The sequence below is a fragment of the Aspergillus welwitschiae genome (genome assembly GCF_003344945.1).
Source record: "Aspergillus welwitschiae strain CBS 139.54b unplaced genomic scaffold BDQ94scaffold_39, whole genome shotgun sequence".
Lineage (NCBI taxonomy): Eukaryota > Fungi > Ascomycota > Eurotiomycetes > Eurotiales > Aspergillaceae > Aspergillus > Aspergillus welwitschiae.
The window spans coordinates 112078-130029 of NW_020798733.1; the positions used below are offsets into that span (position 1 = coordinate 112078).

At 50.5% G+C, this 17952-nt stretch overlaps 8 protein-coding genes across 8 annotated transcripts; 5 read left to right on the forward strand and 3 right to left on the reverse strand.

Moving 5' to 3' along the window:
- Positions 1–429: 429 nt before the first annotated feature.
- Positions 430–1978, forward strand: BDQ94DRAFT_182591 (ankyrin repeat domain-containing protein; the record flags this gene model as incomplete). The annotated part of the gene is made up of 2 exons (XM_026774197.1): positions 430–1520; positions 1591–1978. The coding sequence occupies 2 exons, from the start codon at positions 430–432 to the stop codon at positions 1976–1978; spliced, it is 1479 nt and encodes a 492-aa protein (XP_026622115.1).
- A 190-nt stretch (positions 1979–2168) lies between these two features.
- BDQ94DRAFT_150962 (permease for cytosine/purines, uracil, thiamine, allantoin-domain-containing protein) lies at positions 2169–4519 on the reverse strand. The gene is made up of 9 exons (XM_026767680.1): positions 4369–4519; positions 4275–4304; positions 4155–4222; positions 3876–4092; positions 3462–3807; positions 3243–3413; positions 2871–3190; positions 2666–2806; positions 2169–2609 (listed from the first exon to the last, which is right to left on the reverse strand). The coding sequence occupies exons 1-9, from the start codon at positions 4442–4444 to the stop codon at positions 2320–2322; spliced, it is 1659 nt and encodes a 552-aa protein (XP_026622116.1). The 5' UTR covers positions 4445–4519; the 3' UTR covers positions 2169–2319.
- A 686-nt stretch (positions 4520–5205) lies between these two features.
- On the forward strand, positions 5206–5918 carry BDQ94DRAFT_150966 (uncharacterized protein). Its single transcript, XM_026767681.1, has one exon. It carries the CDS (start codon positions 5481–5483, stop codon positions 5694–5696), a length of 216 nt encoding a protein of 71 aa, XP_026622117.1. The 5' UTR covers positions 5206–5480; the 3' UTR covers positions 5697–5918.
- Positions 5919–7031: 1113 nt separating this feature from the next.
- On the forward strand, positions 7032–8662 carry BDQ94DRAFT_150968 (spherulation-specific family 4 protein). The gene is made up of 3 exons (XM_026767682.1): positions 7032–7739; positions 7789–8146; positions 8208–8662. The coding sequence occupies exons 1-3, from the start codon at positions 7396–7398 to the stop codon at positions 8520–8522; spliced, it is 1017 nt and encodes a 338-aa protein (XP_026622118.1). The 5' UTR covers positions 7032–7395; the 3' UTR covers positions 8523–8662.
- A 351-nt stretch (positions 8663–9013) lies between these two features.
- BDQ94DRAFT_174131 (uncharacterized protein) lies at positions 9014–9478 on the reverse strand (the record flags this gene model as incomplete). Its single annotated transcript, XM_026772283.1, has 3 exons — positions 9014–9184; positions 9237–9383; positions 9446–9478. 3 exons carry the CDS (start codon positions 9476–9478, stop codon positions 9014–9016), a joined length of 351 nt encoding a protein of 116 aa, XP_026622119.1.
- A 653-nt stretch (positions 9479–10131) lies between these two features.
- On the reverse strand, positions 10132–11637 carry BDQ94DRAFT_150971 (glutathione S-transferase). The gene is made up of 3 exons (XM_026767683.1): positions 11074–11637; positions 10548–11012; positions 10132–10501 (listed from the first exon to the last, which is right to left on the reverse strand). The coding sequence occupies exons 1-3, from the start codon at positions 11455–11457 to the stop codon at positions 10334–10336; spliced, it is 1017 nt and encodes a 338-aa protein (XP_026622120.1). The 5' UTR covers positions 11458–11637; the 3' UTR covers positions 10132–10333.
- Positions 11638–12467: 830 nt separating this feature from the next.
- On the forward strand, positions 12468–13872 carry BDQ94DRAFT_150972 (concanavalin A-like lectin/glucanase domain-containing protein). Its single transcript, XM_026767684.1, has 2 exons — positions 12468–12930; positions 12981–13872. Exons 1-2 carry the CDS (start codon positions 12590–12592, stop codon positions 13132–13134), a joined length of 495 nt encoding a protein of 164 aa, XP_026622121.1. The 5' UTR covers positions 12468–12589; the 3' UTR covers positions 13135–13872.
- Positions 13873–14110: 238 nt separating this feature from the next.
- Positions 14111–17948, forward strand: BDQ94DRAFT_182603 (chitin synthase C; the record flags this gene model as incomplete). The annotated part of the gene is made up of 9 exons (XM_026774198.1): positions 14111–14139; positions 14670–14778; positions 14831–15191; positions 15245–15606; positions 15673–16336; positions 16391–16573; positions 16619–16802; positions 16850–17489; positions 17547–17948. 9 exons carry the CDS (start codon positions 14111–14113, stop codon positions 17682–17684), a joined length of 2670 nt encoding a protein of 889 aa, XP_026622122.1. The 3' UTR covers positions 17685–17948.
- Between the last annotated feature and the right edge of the window lie 4 nt (positions 17949–17952).

Sequence of the window (17952 nt, forward strand, 5' to 3'; positions counted from 1 at the left end):
TCTCAGCTACCATTGCCCTGGGTCCCTCAGAACTCATCCAGGCTGAAGCCGACGGGATACTTCCATTAAGCACCCCAGAAACGGTGGTTAATTCCAATCCACTCACTTCATGCGACGACGAAGCTATCCCATCCCCTGTCCCCCATCGTTTTTGGCAGCCCTCAAACTCCCTACCCCAGACCTAACAGAGCAAATTTCCTTTCCCATCCTGCCTACATCACGGCAACTCCCAAGACAATGTTCCCATAACCAATCAACCCCAGTCTCTATTCATCACCTCGCATACCCCTGTCCTCAACAATAACCTTGCTCAATATACCCCTGTCGTTATATAAACCACCATGAAGATATTCCTCCCGGTTACACGACCATCCAACGTTGCCATCGCCAGCCAAAAAGCAGCCATCACCACCACCACTGCCGCCAACCATGCCTTGCACGCCCAGCCCCTTCAGAGCCACAGTGCCCAACACCAACCCGGCTCTGGAAGCCGTGGCAGAGAAGCTTCGCGCCAGCGGCAGCAGAAGACTCCTCACCCCAGAAGGCATCGGGGCGCTCTCCACCTCGACGAAGAACATCATCGACAATCTATATATCAATGTCCGAAAGAACTGCTGGGCAGACGCCATCTGCGAAACCCCAGCAGGCCTCCGCTCTGGTCGAATGGACCCCACAGGTAGATGGCACCTTCGTAACCCTCACGTCGCCGCCTTCATCGACGACCTCTCCCACGCCATCCAACTCGGCGATATCTCCGACGTCGACTACTACCTGTCCCGCAGAATCCCCCTCAACGCCTGCGACCGCGAGGGCAACTCCCTGCTCCATCTAGCACTAGTGTCCGGCCACTTGGACATCGCCCGTCTCCTCCTCGACAGAGGCGCCAGCCCCCTATACAGCTTTGACCCGGAAGTCCCTGAGCTGGACCAACTCTTCCAATGCCCCAACCGCGTTGCGCCCCAGCTCAGTTCCATCCGCGTCGACATCCTCCGTCTGCTACTCAGATACGGCGCCCCTATCCGCCGCTTCCCCACCCTCAACGTCCTCTTCGACTCCCCCGGATACGCCAACGAACTCCTCGGTCTGCTCCTCGACAGACATCCGGATATCCTCCACGAACGCTCCAAATCAGGCCACACCATCCTCCACTCCGCCGCTGCGTTCGGCACGCCCGAGGCATGCGAGTTGCTGCTTACTCGCGCGCCGCACCTCCGCACCACATATACAGACTGGGATGTGACGCCGCTGCATATGGCCATTCTGGAGAAAAATGAGCTGACAGCCTGCTTCCTTATCTCGGCGGATATGACCCTGCAGATGCGCCACGGGTACGACCGCACCGAGCTGTTCCTGGCGGCGTGTATGGGCCTGCGCCGCGTCGTGAAGTTGTTGTTGTCTTCTACTGCGTTCTTTGCGTATCCGCCGCAGAAGTGGGTTTCCGATGCGAAGGCCGCTGTCCGTGTGGCGCTGTATATGGGGAATACGGAGGTGGTGGATATGATTAGACGGAATTTGGGATTGTATGTGTTACCTTTTCACCCCCTTCATGGAAAAGTATAAGTGATATTGACTGATATATCGTGTGTGTAGATCATGGCACTCCTGTCTATCTCAGTTTCTTACCCGATCCCGGCCTGTCCTGACCCCTGCTAGAATCCGGGGGATTGAGACTAGGAGGTCGAGGAGTAGACGGGCCAGGAGTGTGAGAAGCAACGCTACTCATCAACAACAGTGTTCTGTTGAGGCTGGGAGTTCGGCTGCGTCGCAGAGTGGGAATGTGAACGGGCCTGCTCCTTCTCATCCCCTTGCTACTGTAACCAATCCGGGGACTGATAATCTTATGGACAGCGACGAGGGTGCGGTGGATGCTATGAGTCTGGATGCCCAGGTTGATCGGTTTTTCCAAAGTGTTGGTGGTAATGAATGTGGTAAGCTTGGGGTCATGGATACGGTGGTGGAGAGCATTGAGGAGTCGTGAGTTGGCGGGTGGTGGTGATGATGGATGCATGGTTCTTTCGTGTCTGCTATGTGAAGAGGGCATTGATGAGTTATTCGTATGAGATAAAAGTAATATTTCCTTCGTGTTCGGAGTCGGGATATTGCATGGTATTTGAGCTGTATGAGGGGGTATGATGGATGGTGATGCCCTGTTTCAGACAACAAGTTTCGTCCCTACATTTCGGTAGATATCATTCAAAGCAAGAGCATTCATTACAAAAATTTCTATATTCATATCCAGTTCAAAGCAGAGTAATGCCTCGATATGTATTTACCTCCCAAAACATATCATATCCACCCACATATCTAGATCTGTACAAATTATACATCCTTCACCCCCTTCTCAACAACCACCTGCTGATGAGCCGCCACCGGCTCATCCACACCCCCAAGTCCCGCCCCATTCAGATAAAAGTCCTGCGGGTCCGTATCCTTGGCCGTCTGCTCCCACGTCAACCCCTGCTTCTTGATCAATTTCTGGTTCTCTGTGGGCCAGAATGTGCAGATGATGTAGTACATCACGAAGGCGGTGGTGAAGGAGAGGATCCACCCGAGGTCGCCCATGCGGGTCGCAGTGGTGGAGACGCTGGCGCCGAGGGAGCCGACGAAGCCTATTCCATAGACATTAACATCTGGAGTGTTATAGGGGATGAAGGGATAGACATACCAGGGAATGGCAGTGCAATAGCAATGATGTACGCGATAACGGCTTGGATGTTCCACCCGCCGTAGTATCGGTAGTTTTTGTTGAGTTTTGTGCCGTCATACAGGGACGAGAGGAAGATGTTGCCCTTGGCGAAGCAGAAGTCTACATTCATTAGCATGTGCCAAAATTGAAGTGGTAGATGGTAGGCAAAGATAGGGGAACGTACACTCGCACACCATGATGGCCACAACAGCGCCCATGAACAACGCATACCCGGACAAAAAGTCCTCGAATTTCGTCGCTGAGGTGAGAATTTCCCATGGCACGACGGCCCACGCGAGAGTCTGCACAATGTACTGTCCACGGCGCATGTTGATGAAGCGCGGGAACAGCATGGACGAATCCGCACCGAAGGAGATCATGTTGGCCGCAATGTTGGTTCCGAGGATCTGCACCAGCCAGGCAAAGGCCACGAGAAACACGGCGAATCGGGTCGTGCCGGACCAGTAATGGTTCAGGATGAACTCCATCATGTCCCATTGGTTCCTGCTCAATTAGCACGAATCGAACATATTAGGTGTTTGGCATAAGGGCGTACCAGATATCGGTGCCGTATTTGTTGTTGATGGCGGCTGTCGCCAGAATACCCAGACTTGCTGAGAGCGTCACCGCGATCGGGTTCGAGAGCAACTGGGTCCAGAGCGGAGCGTTGCGGGTCTTTGTCCAACGGCAGTAGTCGGGTTGGTTGGTGATCAACGTGGCCGTATTACTGTCTAATTAGTCTTATATTTTCCAAGATCCCTGGTGGGCGGCTTACCCCAAGCCACTGTTGATTCCGGCGATAATCATCCAGGCAGTTGCCGTCGTGGACCGTGCCTCAGCCGTGTACATGGTCCCCAGCTGACCCTTGGTGTTGGCCATGGCGAAAATGAACAATCCGAACATGGCGGGCAGGGAAATGAAGGTCTTGAAAATGAAGAACTTGCGCAGCTGGTACGGACGGAAGTGGCAGAAGGGCAGATGCACCAGCCAGCAGAGGAAGAAGGCCAGCATCTTCTGCGTGGTGATACCTGCGCTGGCGGGGATGTGGTTGGGGATATCGGTGTAGTGGTGACCGAAAATCGCCCGCAGGATGTTATACATGTATTCGGCGCCAAAGTCCACTGCAAGGGTCAGAATGGGGCGTTTCATAGATTTGGAGCAATTCGTGACCAAGCGACTGTCCACATACTCTGAATGGCAAACCACACGATGGCTAACACCGCTCGCGCACCCACAAAGTAGTAGCTCCCCCACATGCCGAACACGCTGCGCCCGACGCAGGGAAAACCAAGGTGATATACACTGGCGGCGCGCGAGTTGAATGCCATGGCGACGGATGAGATGAGCTGGGAGACGAAGATGACGATAATCGACTGCCACCAGTTGAGGCCGATACCGATCATGGTCTACAGAATCAGTATGATCATCGTGAAAAAGAGCCGCACAAAAAAAGAGGCAGAATACATACCGATCCCAAGGTCCAGTTGGTAAAGGAAATGGACCAGTAGAACGAGACATAGTTCCACCAGCGCCAGGCTGCATCATTAGCACTGGCATGAGCAGGCCCTGGGTCAAGTTCAAGACTTACTGCACTGCTCCGGAGGAGTGGGAAGCAGATCTGCAGAGACGGTAAGTTCCAAGTCGCGTGCCACGCGCACCAGCTGCTTAATAGGGTTGCCGACCTTCGTTGGACCAGCGCGAGTCCTGGCTGGACTCCAGCTCGAGGGCGGAGACCACCCGACTGCCAAACCTCGCCATGATGCCTTGCTATGGACCAGTAGGAAAGACAGAGGACGCAGTGTATCGACCCCGGCCACCTAAAGATTGAAAAGAGGTCGCATGGTGCACGGCAGCTGCAGGATTTTATTCCGCGGGGGGCGTGGCGCCTGAGCACGCGGCGGGCAAAGATTTGCACCCACACTTTAACTGTGAAGTGATAAGAACAGCAACCAGTGGGGAATGCCTAGAGATAGAGGTGGAGAATTCTTATTTTTATGCTTCTTATTGGTTCTATGCCTTCCCTTCTTCACCCCGCCGGTGATAAGCTCTGAGATGGCTGGAACCAACCTTTGCTGGAAAGAGTATAGCAACTTTTCACAAGGGAGGGTAAGGTTGTAACCCTATTTGTCTCGAGGGTTTATCTTAGTCACCCTCGGCCAATCACGGCGTTTCCAGAGTCCGACGCTATCCCTAAAGGAGGCGTCAGCCCCGTTCACGAGGCTGTTCGGGTCATCGTTGTTGCGCATTTTTGCCCTTTCTTTCCCTTCTTTGCCCTTCTTTTCTTTTTCAACGAGGATCTCCCGGTCGTGGGTCGACAGTTTATATTCCAGTGGGGACGGAGCAGTTGGGTTGGCTCCTCGGTGAATGGCCGAAGCAAAAGCAGCCATACCGGGATGGAACATGCCATGCTGCAGGCTACTACTAAAAGTAGTGGCATGATGGGTCGGTACTGGGCTGGGCTGACGTTAAGATAAATACTTATCTGGAGTGACACCTACCGGTTCAGGATACTAGCAGCAGCTAGCAATGAACGGTGTCGAGCATGGAAGCTCTCGAAGCCTTGCTGGAACACCAGTTTTCTTGGAACACTGGCCAATGTGGATGGGTGGATTTGGTTGGTGGCCCATCCACCAATCACTGTGGCTATAAAGGCTGTCGGTCAAATCTGCCGGACCAGACCAAAGTGAGCAAAGCAATGGCTGGAGCCTAGAGCGGACGACGGAGGATTCATGCCCGATAACAGGCTGGATAAGCGCCGACTATCGCCAATTTGCAAACAGTTATCATATCAGCCATGATATCAACAGAACGGTCAAAACCACCACAGAAAAGAAAAGTTATTACTGCCAAAAAGTTCCTGCTGGGTTCAAATTACTGGAGCTCAATGCATCTACTTCTGCTTGATGCTCCCTTTCTAGTAATACCTGCCGACTGTCAAGGCAGGCCACTAGTGACTGGCGTAGCCAACAGTGGCGATGATGCTACTGCAACGTTACAGCATCAGCAGTGAAGTTGCCCGTTTAGAAGGGGCGCTCGGGCACTTGTACGCGCTGTGACTGATCCGCGACCTCATGCCAAGCACAATCAAACTTTGTTTCCCCATAGACTGACAGTCAATGCATGTGGACCATCAGTCTGTTGCATTCCCTTGTTAAAGGGATTATTGTAGTGAAACTGTGAAAGAGGTGTGATCGGACTCGGAGAATATTCAAGGAAATAAGAGTAAATTGAATGTCTGGATGAATAAATTTCCCGGTGCCCGGCACTAGTCCCTTTTTGGGTTCGCTCAGGGCACGCCGCCAGGAACCCTTTCGGACCCCTCTTCGGGCAGAAATCCGGTCGGGAATGCCTTCACCTGAACCAGAGTTCCAGCTGAATGTTGTTTCTTGTAACACCTGTCTCAGAACGTAATTATATCAGATTCATCCATCATTCTCTTAAACGAGATCTCCTAGACTTCCTGAATCGATACATCCATTACCTTAGGCGGCCGAAATTATGTTGTACTCATTTCTTTGTTTGCCTCTGTAGCCAAATACCGATCAACAGACACCCCGGGACGAGGCTGCACTAGTTATGGGTATTGGTGATAGATCCTATTCCATCGCCGGGTCTAGATGGCGGCAACCCGGTGTACCTGGAGGTCACCACCCGGTACCTCTACCTCCGACCCCATGATCATTGACCGTCGCTTCATTGCTTTCTTGACTACATTATCCCCGGATTTACACCTTACGAGATCATCTGCATACTCTCGGAGATATCACACCAAGCAGATCAATTCTGAACCTGCATCTTCGGTCAAGTGAGCAGCGCGTAAACTCCGATGGTGCCCTCAAGGCAGGACACACAGTACCTGCCTGAACCAGCATTAGCCACCAGCTGACAGTGGTGGTCCCTCTCTGCTCCTGGACCATCTGCTCATTTCATATAAGCTCAAGGACCCCAAATGCAGGCATAGTTCATGAGGCAACAACGGATCCGCCAACCACAAAGGCGCATTCACGCTCGCGTATGGTCCAAATGTTGGGTCGGTTTGGAATCCTGCAGCGAGGTGTGGAAATTGGACGGGGCCATCCGCGACGCGGTGGGGAACATTCCCAGCGGTATGCCCGGTGATGGTAGAAACAGAAGGGACAAGGAGTAGTACAGCTCATTTCCAGGGTAGTCATTCACCGTTCACCTGTTCACCAAGTCCAAAGTATCCCCGACGGTGTAGTACTACAATGTACTAGAGACATGATATATTAACTAGCAAACGGCCATTCTGAAACCATCTGCTACCCGCAACCCCGAGCGTTCTTTTAGTCTGAGCGGATCGTGTAATTTCCAGCGTCGCCCCCGTCATTCCCCAGATCGCCCAATCACCACCACGAATTCCAATTAATGGCCAAACTGCCATACCCTGCAATCTCCACCCGATCCAGCATCTCGCCAGTTCGTGCTCGAATCGGATCGCCGCCTGGCGTTTCACCTAAAATGTCCGATGGGGGCGCCATCATTTTCAGCGCCAAAAACCTGTCATCTCACCTTTCATTCATTGTCCTCAATTCATTCCTTTCGGGGGCCAGTATATAACCCTTCAAGGCCCCATCCGGCTGGTCTCGGATGGTTCGGTGTTGACTCCCAGCTTCTGGAAAGCCTGTCGCCTCGTCTTTCGTTTCCCAACTTCTTGTCGTTCCTTTATCGTTTCTCAATCCTTTACCACCATGTTCGGAACTACTGCTTCTCGCCTCATCCTGGGGATGCTCAGCTGTGTGGCCCTCCTGCCCAGCCAGGCTTTGGCGGCACACCAGCACATCGGTCACCGCCACCATCATCCCTTCAACCCCACCCAGCAACCCCAGGCCAGCACGCTCATCACTGTCGCTCAGGGCAGCGCTCCCACTGAAGCCCCTTCCGCATGCTACTGGGCCCCATCTGCCGTATCTTCAGTGATTGCCTCGGCCTCGGCGGAGGCCTCCGCGGTAACTCAGAGCAACATCACCGCCAAGGTCATCATCCCATTCTACGTCTATCCTGAAGATGGCGCCTGGACCCCCATGGAAGAGCTGTACGTTGTAACATTATGACTCAAATCTCTCCATCACTAACCTCCCCAGCGTCGCCGCCTTCCCCAATGTCCACTTCACCATCATCATCAACCCCGATAGCGGTCCCGGCTCCAGCAGTCTCCCAGACAGCAGCTTCCTGACCGCCGTCCCCAGGCTCACCAGCTACAGCAACGTGCTCGCCATCGGCTACGTCCCGACAGAGAAGGGCACCCGCGCCATTTCAGACGTCGAAAACGACATCAAGACCTACGCCGGCTGGCCTTCCGCCTCCGGCAACTCCTCTTTCGCCGTGCACGGCATCTTCCTCGATGAAGCCCCCAACGCCTACAGCGAGGAGCTGGTTTCGTACTACCAGCAACTAACCACCCTCATCAAAGAGAGTTCCGGCCTGGGACCGGAGAATTTTGTATGTCCTGTCCTCACCCTACCACCTCGCTTCCGCTGTAACTAATCAATGATATGTATAGGTGGTGACCAACCCCGGCACAGTCCCTGACTCCGCCTACCTCAGCATTCCCGACTCCACGGTGGTCTTCGAGTCGCCCTACGACTCGTTCATGAGCGCCGTGTCAGAAGACTCGTTCGCTAGCATTAGGGGCGGAAACCACAGCGCTCTGGCTACCATGGTCTACTCGGTCCCGGATACTGTGCATCTCCCGACACTGATTAGCCAGGTCGGGAATATCTCGGACCAGATCTTCCTGGGCAATACGAGTTCGTATACGGTGTATAACTCGTACATGAACCAAGTCATTCCATTGTTGTTGCCTACTTCTTCTTAGGAGTGGCTGGCTGGCTGGCTGGCTGTCGCGGGCGATGGGTTAGATAGATGGTGTGTTTCAATTCTTGTCTCTCGTTTATTCACCGTTTATGTATATAGATGTGTATGTTGTGGAACAATGTGCATTTTTGAACAGTATCATATGTTGGCAGGCTCCAGATTAGGCAGTAGTTGAAGATGCAATGTAGGTAGGCTGCGGCGCCACCCGTGAATTCCCTCAGCTGTACTGAGACAGTTTCATCCCTACAGTAGGATAGGGATGAAACATAACAACAATAAGAAAATGAAACGTATCGGACATTTAAATCAATTCTATCAATTTCTGTTTATATATATATATACATAGTAGTATAATCTGTCGCCTAACTCCCACACCCATATAGTCATAAACCTAGTATTCAACCTAGTTACACAACAGTTAGTTCTCACTCCAATCTCAATGGTAGTATATGATGAAAGGCACAACATACAACAAATATAGGAACAAATCAATTAGATAATATCACCAACAGCGGCATCTACATCCGCACCGACACTGGCAGCTGCGTCTGCAGCGCCCGAGACCACCGCGCCGACATCGACGTCGATGGGATTGGCGGTGGCGAAGACGGCCAGGAGGGAGAGGGCGGAGAGGAGGATGAACTTCATTTTGTGATGTTTCTGCTATAATTGCTGTTAGTCTTCACTGGGTGATATCTCTGAGAGAAATACATACGGTAGTGGTAGGTAGAGTGATTTGGAAAGGTCTTGTCGGTGAGGGAGATAGATAGAGCGGTACTAGATGAGAATGATGGTAGATGTATCTGAAGACCATGAAGGTCAATTTATACCTTTCTTCCTCATCACGCAAGTCTCGAGTTCTCTATAATACTCAACAGTGAGATGGAAGTCTAGAACCATGTCAGTAATGGATGGTATACGTACATGGTCATTATCTTGTCGATCAGGAACTACCATTTTTGAGGGGTTGTGGGGACCCCATTTTTGGGTTCGTCGGGTGGCCGGGACGGACGCGCGCCCGCCGTTGAGATAGCCGTTGATCGATCTGGCGGTTGCTTCAGGTAGATTGAAACAAGGTGTGAGCTAGTTGGTAGGCGAATTAGATAGAAGTTTAGTTTTATTATCTATCTTTGATTCGATTTACATTAGATGGTGCTAGGGGGCTATGTAATTAGGCTGGATTGGGATAGAGTTGACTAAGGATGGCTCGTCTGCTTAACAGCGATTGTCCACGTATTGTAGGTCTCAATTCTTTATACCTTAAGACTATAGTATTATTTGTGCACTTTGGCCTGTTCGAACATTGGATGGTAAATCGGCTGTCTTTCCCACCTCATTTCAGGACTGCCGTCGGCTTTGCCACGGCTAACCCACGTCCCTGTGTATTGAACCACGGTTCAATCCGGGTCAGGGGAACTTGACTATGTTCTGGGCGTTTACGTGATCGACTACATTCTTGACCTGCCGTTCAAACCAAGGTACTAGCTTATCGTATTTTTATGACAGATGTCGTGGTTGGTTGAGTGGTACTTTGGTCTAGATGCATTCTGTTGGTTCAGGACACGTACGATGCTGGACAAACCAGAGTTCAGTCCACTTGTGATAGCGGATTACCGATCGAATATCTCACAATTTAATTCAGCTCGCTAAAATCAAGGCATGTCGCTCAAATAACGTTCTCAGTCTGCAGATCTGTTGATCATATCCTCGCTAGCTTGCGAAGCACACGTCCGACCGGCTTGGCTGGCGTTAATGTTCATGAAGACAACGCAGTTATGGCTAACGGTATAACCCATCATCCTGGAAATGAGTCTACTGGCTTAGATCGGGAATACTGGCCTCATGTTCCAACACGGCTGGATGCTTCACCCCTCCGACGCGCAACTTGGTCCAATCCCTCTCCACCCCCTCCTCGATGTCCGGATACGGGCCTAGAGGTGTGATTGCCCTGGGGTTGATGTGCCAGTGGCTCTTCGTATACTAGTACAATTAGCACCTACCTTCTGGACGTGCTTGGATGACTCACATTCTCCTTGATATGCTTGAAATCTGTAGTATCTCTCGCAGCCTCCACATCCCAATACATCCCCTTCAGCCAGTTATGCAGCACCGGATAATCATGACGGATGGTCCCCAGGTTACACTTGAAGTGCTCCACATACACCACGTCGAATCGAATCAATGTTGTATACAGCATCACATCCAACTCTGTCATCTCTTTCCCTAGCACGAACGGGCCTCCATTCTGCGCGATAATGCGCTCAAGCTTGTTCAGCGCCCCGAATACGCGAACCACCTTGTCGTTGTATTCCTCCTGCGAGTCTGTAAATCCGGCCTTGTACACCCCAGAGTTCACATCCGATTGCATCCACGGACTGATGGCGTCAATCTTTGCTTGGAGATGGCTAGGGTAGAGGTCAATCTCAGCCAGCGACGGCGAGATCTGGGAGTTGAATGCTTTGGGGAGCCAGCGGAGCATTTCTAGACTTTCCTATACGTGGCATCCAGCATGCATCAGTTACTACATTCCTTAGAGTCGGTAGTATACATACATTACAAACCGCCGTCCCCGTCTTCGTATCCCACAACAAGGGTACCGAATACCGGCCCTTATATTCTGGATCCGCCCGGAAATATACCTTGTGCAGGTAATCCTCCCCGTAAAGATGATCCACCGTTGCCCCGGGGTACTCGTCGTCCGAAGCAGGGAACTTCCATCCCGGCCAACCCTTTAAATCTCCCTTCGGGTACGCTCGTACAACGCTGATTTTGATGAGGTCGGTGAGGCCCTTGAGGTGCCGGACGATGTTGACGCGGTGGGCGAATGGGCAGAAGTGTCCGATGTACAGGTGGTAGCGGTCGGGTTCGGCGGGGAAGGCGGTACTCGGGACGATGCCGTGCCAGCCGTCGGCGGTGCCGGCTTGGTGGATGGACATGGTGATGGTGATGTTGAGGGTATTGATGGTAGTTAGGGACTCAGTGAGAGAAGACTGTTCAAAAGGAAGGAGGGGGAAAATGCTGCAGTGCCAGTTGGCAATGCCATCATCTGAGGGCTTATGCGGGGTCCGGAGCAATTCCGCACTGGCGTCATTGTTGGATTCGTCATCATTCTCGGAGTCACTCACTCACTCACTATGCAACTGGAACAACTGGATATGTTGAGTTATGCTGTGCCAAGGCTGGCCACGTGGGGGGGTATTATCCCAGATACTCAATTACATCTATGTCGACTATCTAACTCATGTCTGCACACTAAGTCGGAGTACTAACCTATAAATACCTGGTTCATGCTTGGCTCTGACCGTGTCGTCATTTGGGGCCGATACTAGTAGTAAGCTTGGCAAGATCGGCAGCATTTGGGTTCCAACATTTAGTTATATCTCAGTCCACTCAAATGAACAACGCCCAATACCATATACTTTTTCAGCATGGATTTGTCCATTGGTTGATAAGCACCATTAGCGACTAATTTCCCAGAAACTATCAACTGGTGAACTCATGTAAGAGACCGTCTGACTGCAACACTTGACTATGACCAACTAACTTATTTATAGTTTAGATCATTATCAGGAATAACATGCTTCGTTAGCGGTTATATACCATAAGCAAAGCTGCTACACTCCAACTATGCGTTGATACGAGACTTTGCTGCTGACCGCTTGAACATCAGCATCCGGTCTACCCGGACGCAAGCAGTGGGGCGCTATCAAGCTCCATTAATCTCGCAGCTTAGACTACTTCCGAGGGCAGTGCAAGCTTCAAGCACTAACTTCTCCAACAATGATCGATCGATCGCCGCGAAACATGCCCGATGTGGCCCGCTAAGCTGCCGTCAGACTAGGCCACCCGCTAAGCCACTCGACTGCGACCACAATGCGGCATTAGGTGAACCTTTAGCAGGATTGTGTTGAAGAAAATGCTCCCATTCCCACTCATTCCTGTTGGGGGCGAAACCTTGTTCCCCCTTAATCAACAGAAACAAGGAAATAAAACTGAGGAGTTATCCGACCAGGTTGACAATTTCTCACGCAGTACCCTCGACCAGTCCATTGAGTCTTAATTATCATCATGAACCGGTACCTGTCTATCCCCCTGTGCTTGGCGAGCGCTGTTCCTGCGCTAGCGGGTCTGGCGGCCCGCGACCCCATCGGTACCATCTGCACCAAGAACAACATCATCACCACCGACGACTTCATCCTCTACAATAATCTCTGGGGCGAGGACTATGCCACTTCCGGCTCCGAGTGTACCTACCTCGACTATGACAGCGGCAACTCCATCTCATGGCAGACGTCGTGGACCTGGGCTGGCGGCGACGACTATGTCAAGAGCTATCCCAATGCCGTCCTGAACGTCGGTGCCAAGCAGCTGAGCACGATCACCAGTATTCCCTCGACCTGGAAATGGAGGTGAGCCAATCTTTCCTGTCACGAATGAAGCTATTGTCTAATAATCTTAGCTACACGGGCAACGACCTCGTCGCCGACGTCTCCTACGATGCCTTCCTCTCCACCACTGACTCCACAACCGCCACTCACGAATACGAAATCATGATCTGGCTGGCCGCCTACGGTGGCATTGAGCCCATCGGCAACTCGGGAGAAGTCGCGTAGTGATATGTCGGGTTTCTCGTCATTTACGTTAATAACTTTTACACCCAGCGCAATTGGGTGTCCAAGCAAAACAAACGGACCATTCACCAGTTCGACTTCGATCTCGTAAGTTAGTGGAGGACGTAATAGCTCCGCTGCCTTCGTACTGCAAGTCACAATTTTCCGGACTGATACACTCTGTAATGGCTTAGGGATGGCAGACACCGGATGAAAGGATATGGTGCGGGTCTGTTTGATACTGTTAGCACAGGCCATAGCTACCCGAGAAGGGAGACTCAACGGATTCGTGACTTCTGTATAGGAGCCCATTCCATGTGATGGTAGCATCCAGAGAATATCTGATCTCCTCGGGAGTGTATAAATTCCCACTGGACGGTGGAAGCTTTCGTAAGAGATGGTGTGGCTGACGGATTGCCGACCGCTTGCGAGCGGCATCTCTAGTGCTATCCTTGTAGCATTCTGAGACCTGAGGAAACTACAAAATATTAGATGCCGTTTTCATTAAGACCGTGCGCAGGTGCAAACACGAACCATGATACAAAATGGAAACGAGTGTTCTCCCGGGGGAATTGTAACGGACGCCGATGTCAACCATCCGGCGCAGTTGCTGGGCGGGAATATTTGCTCATTTCGTTGGAAAAGCTTTTTTTTTTTTTCGGTAAAGTTAGCTTATTTGAGCCCAGTGCTGTAATAGCAGCACATACCTTGTGTGATTCAGTCAATTTTCCCGAGTCTAGCCTGGATATTGCCTGCCCGGATAGACTAATTGCTATAGTGGCGATGTCAACCTCGGTATCATTGCGGAGGATGACACGGCCGATAACCCGGTCTTCGTTTGTATAGAACGGCTTCCTTTCGTCGAGTTCGATTCGAATTTCCATGTTTGAGGGATATCCCAAAAGCCGTGCCACTCTTGACAGCATGAAGCTATGTTGATGCAAAGGTTGGACTTGATACGGCATGCACATGCTCGATAATGCACAACACGCTTGTTTGCGTTGAAACGTATGTCTAGAAGTCTCGGATTCTCAATCAATAGTTACCCAGGAGGGATATCAGTACTCATAAATAAGAGAAATAACTGTTCCATTTGCACTCGGGCTTGGTATCGTTGTTTTTGCGCCGAGAACATGACCGGCTCCAGTGGTGCAGCTCACTTTTTTTCATTCCCACCCGCAAAAAACCAACCACGGACAAACCTGGGCCTTGAAACTTTGGCTACCCAAAGGTAGCGCTCTTACACGATCAACTCTATACATTGTGCATGGAAGACATGTCCAGATTCCCGGCTATATTTAAAAATTTGATTCAGAGCCTCTCATTGGCTCGGCATAAGAGCGGACCTTCAATATCCAATCAGAACGTATGTTTGCCTGCACTGCTGTTGAGACATTCACTTGGGTGAGTGAGTGTAGAGCAGCTACTATGAGCAACAATAATGGAATATTTGCTTACTCATAGGTTCCCCATCTAATATTTGACGGCTTTCAATGTGTGCTCTGTATGTTGGGCTTTCGCAATCTACTGCCTGAAAGCTTTGTGTTATCAGACAGCATGGAGGATGCACACGATCAATCGTCACGCCCTCTCTCATTCGAGTTGGAGAGTAACCACCATTCACTTCGACAGCTAACCCCTCCCATTGTAATCTTTCAGCCAAAGCAACATTAATGACTACTAGCTAACCCCGTGCTAGTACACTTCATATCCATCCAACGAGAACGAAGATGTCTCCCAATCGCTGCTACCTGCGCCGCCTAACGACCGTTATCCTCCTACTAGGTCGCAATGGCCTCCTGACACCATACAAGGCAATTCGTCCGAAGATCCGCATCAGAAAATTGAATCTGAAGTAGCCAGTCAGACCTCGTGGCAGCGACGACAGACTACGAAATCCAGCTCAGGCCTACGCCGTTACCCAACTCGCAGGATCAATCTAGTCCAGGGATCCGTCCTGAGTGTCGACTATCCTGTTCCTAGCGCTGTTCGCAACTCGGTCGAAGCAAAATACCGCGATTCAAGTGATGCAACAGCCGAGGAGTTCACTCACTTACGATGTAAGATTGACAAGGGTCATCTCGGCCAAATTCCATCTGACGCGGTATTCTAGACACGGCTGCAACTTGCGACCCCGACGATTTCACTATACGCAATGGATATAATCTGCGGGCTGCCATGTTCAATCGACATACAGAGATGCTCATTGCCATCACCTATTACAACGAAGATAAAGTTCTTACTGCTCGAACTCTCCATGGAGTTATGCAGAATATTCGAGATATTGTCAATTTGAAGAAGACACAATTCTGGGACAAAGGAGGGCCTGCGTGGCAGAAGATCGTTGTCTGTCTTGTTTTTGATGGTATTGGTCCCTGCGACAAGAACACTCTTGATGTCTTGGCCACGGTCGGCATATATCAGGATGGAATAATGAAGCATGATGTTGATGGAAAAGAGACCGTGGCACATATCGTCTGTGTACCCTCCTCGACCGGCTTACAAGACGCGTTTTAGTGCTTACTGGAGTTGTTAATCTAGTTCGAATATACCACTCAGCTATCGATAACTCCTTCTCAGCAGCTAATACGCCCGCAGGTCGACAATCCTGACAATTTACCGCCCGTACAGATGATCTTCTGCTTGAAACAAAAGAACAGCAAGAAGATCAATTCACATCGATGGCTTTTTAATGCATTTGGAAGAATTCTGAACCCAGAGGTCTGTATACTAATCGACGCAGGGACGAAGCCTGGACACAAATCCCTCCTAGCCCTCTGGGAGGCGTTCTACAATAATAAACACCTGGGAGGCGCCTGTGGTGAAATCCACGCTCTACTTGGCCCACGATGGGAAAAATTAGTGAATCCCTTGGTTTCTGCGCAAAACTTCGAGTATAAAATATCTAACATATTGGACAAACCTTTAGAGAGTGCCTTTGGGTACGTCAGTGTCTTACCAGGGGCGTTTTCTGCTTACCGCTACCGTGCTATCATGGGTCGACCTTTAGAGCAGTATTTCCATGGCGATCACACTTTATCCAAGAAATTGGGCAAGAAGGGAATAGAGGGTATGAATATCTTCAAGAAGAATATGTTTCTTGCTGAGGATCGTATTCTGTGCTTCGAGCTTGTTGCGAAGGCGGGATACAAATGGACGCTGAGTTATGTGAAAGCCTCCAAAGGGGAGACAGACGTTCCAGAAGGTAAGGGTATTCCACCCTCAACGTATCTCCCCGAAACTAATGCAAGCGATATAGCACCTCCGGAGTTTCTTAGTCAAAGGCGGCGATGGTTGAATGGGTCCTTCGCCGCCAGCCTTTATTCGGTCATGCACTTCAACCGCATCTACAAAAGTGGCCATAATTTACTCCGACTCGTTTTTCTGCATGTGCAGTTAATCTATAATATCTGTCAGCTTACCATGACTTGGTTCTCTCTGGGTAGGTCTTCCACGTAAGCTAGGTGATTGGGGCTAATCAAGACAGCTTCCTACTGGCTTACTACCTCGGTCATCATGGACATCGTTGGAACTCCAAGCGCGACGAATAAAAACAAGGGGTGGCCATTTGGGAATGATGCGTCACCTATTGTCAATAACATCATAAAGGCTTTATACCTGGCATTTTTGATGCAGCAGTTCTTCCTTGCGCTCGGGAATCGACCTAAAGGGTATGCGTTCTGCACCTGTCATTTATTCTTGGACTAACAGCTTTCAGGTCCCAAACTTCCTATATTTTAACCTTTCTTTACTTTGCGATCGTTCAACTGTACATCCTCATACTGTCATTTTACCTCGTGGCCCAGGCATTTTCCGGTGGAAATATAGACCTCGACTTCGATAACGGTGCTGGAGGATTTGTGGGTTCTTTTTTCACTTCGACGACAGGACTAGTGTTGATCGCCCTGGTTTCGACCTATGGGACTTACATCATAGCTAGCATACTCTATTGCGATCCCTGGCATCTTCTGACATCTTCGTGGGCATATTTCCTCGGGATGCCTTCAACTATCAATGTTCTCAATGTCTACGCGTTCTGCAACTGGCATGATGTCTCGTGGGGAACAAAAGGCTCGGATGATACCGCCTCCCTTCCATCTGCCAAGACGATGAAATCGGTAACGCAGAAAAGCTTCGTTGAGGAGGTCGACAAGCCTCAGGTCGATATCGATATCGACTTTGAGTGTACTGTCCGACGCGCCCTTTCACCGTGGCAGGAACCGAAGGAGAAAAAGGAGGTGCAACTGGAGGACTCGTACAAAACTTTCCGAACCAATTTGGTGCTACTGTGGACTTTATGCAATGGCTTGTTGGCATTGCTGATCAATAATGACAGCGTGAGGAATCTATGCTTGACGGTATGCTCATTCCTATCAATTTTACGTCCGGGGATTTTACTAAGATTGTGCTTTTAGACTACGTCGACAGGTCGTACAGCTTGGTATTTCAAGGTCATCTTGTGGGCTACATCGGGTCTATCTATCTTTAGATTTCTGGGTGCTCTTTGGTTTTTGGGGAAGACGGGGCTGTTGTGTTGTTTCTCCCGGCGCTAGCCAACCCCTTTAATAAGGCTCTATTATTTTTTTTTCTGGCTTCGATAATTACTATTCGTCTACCAGTGACGAAATTCTCTAACATTCCGTGTGTCTGCCTGTCTTCGGCCTATTGTCCAGCGTAGCAGAAGACCACTAGATATCTCCATGACCCTTAGTTTCACCAAGAATGCAGAGGAATTTTTTTTGTTTCTTGTTTTTTTCAACCGAACTTCTTGGCAATCGGGATCCGCGGAACCCGCCGCTAATTGACTTGCGCAGAGCGGAA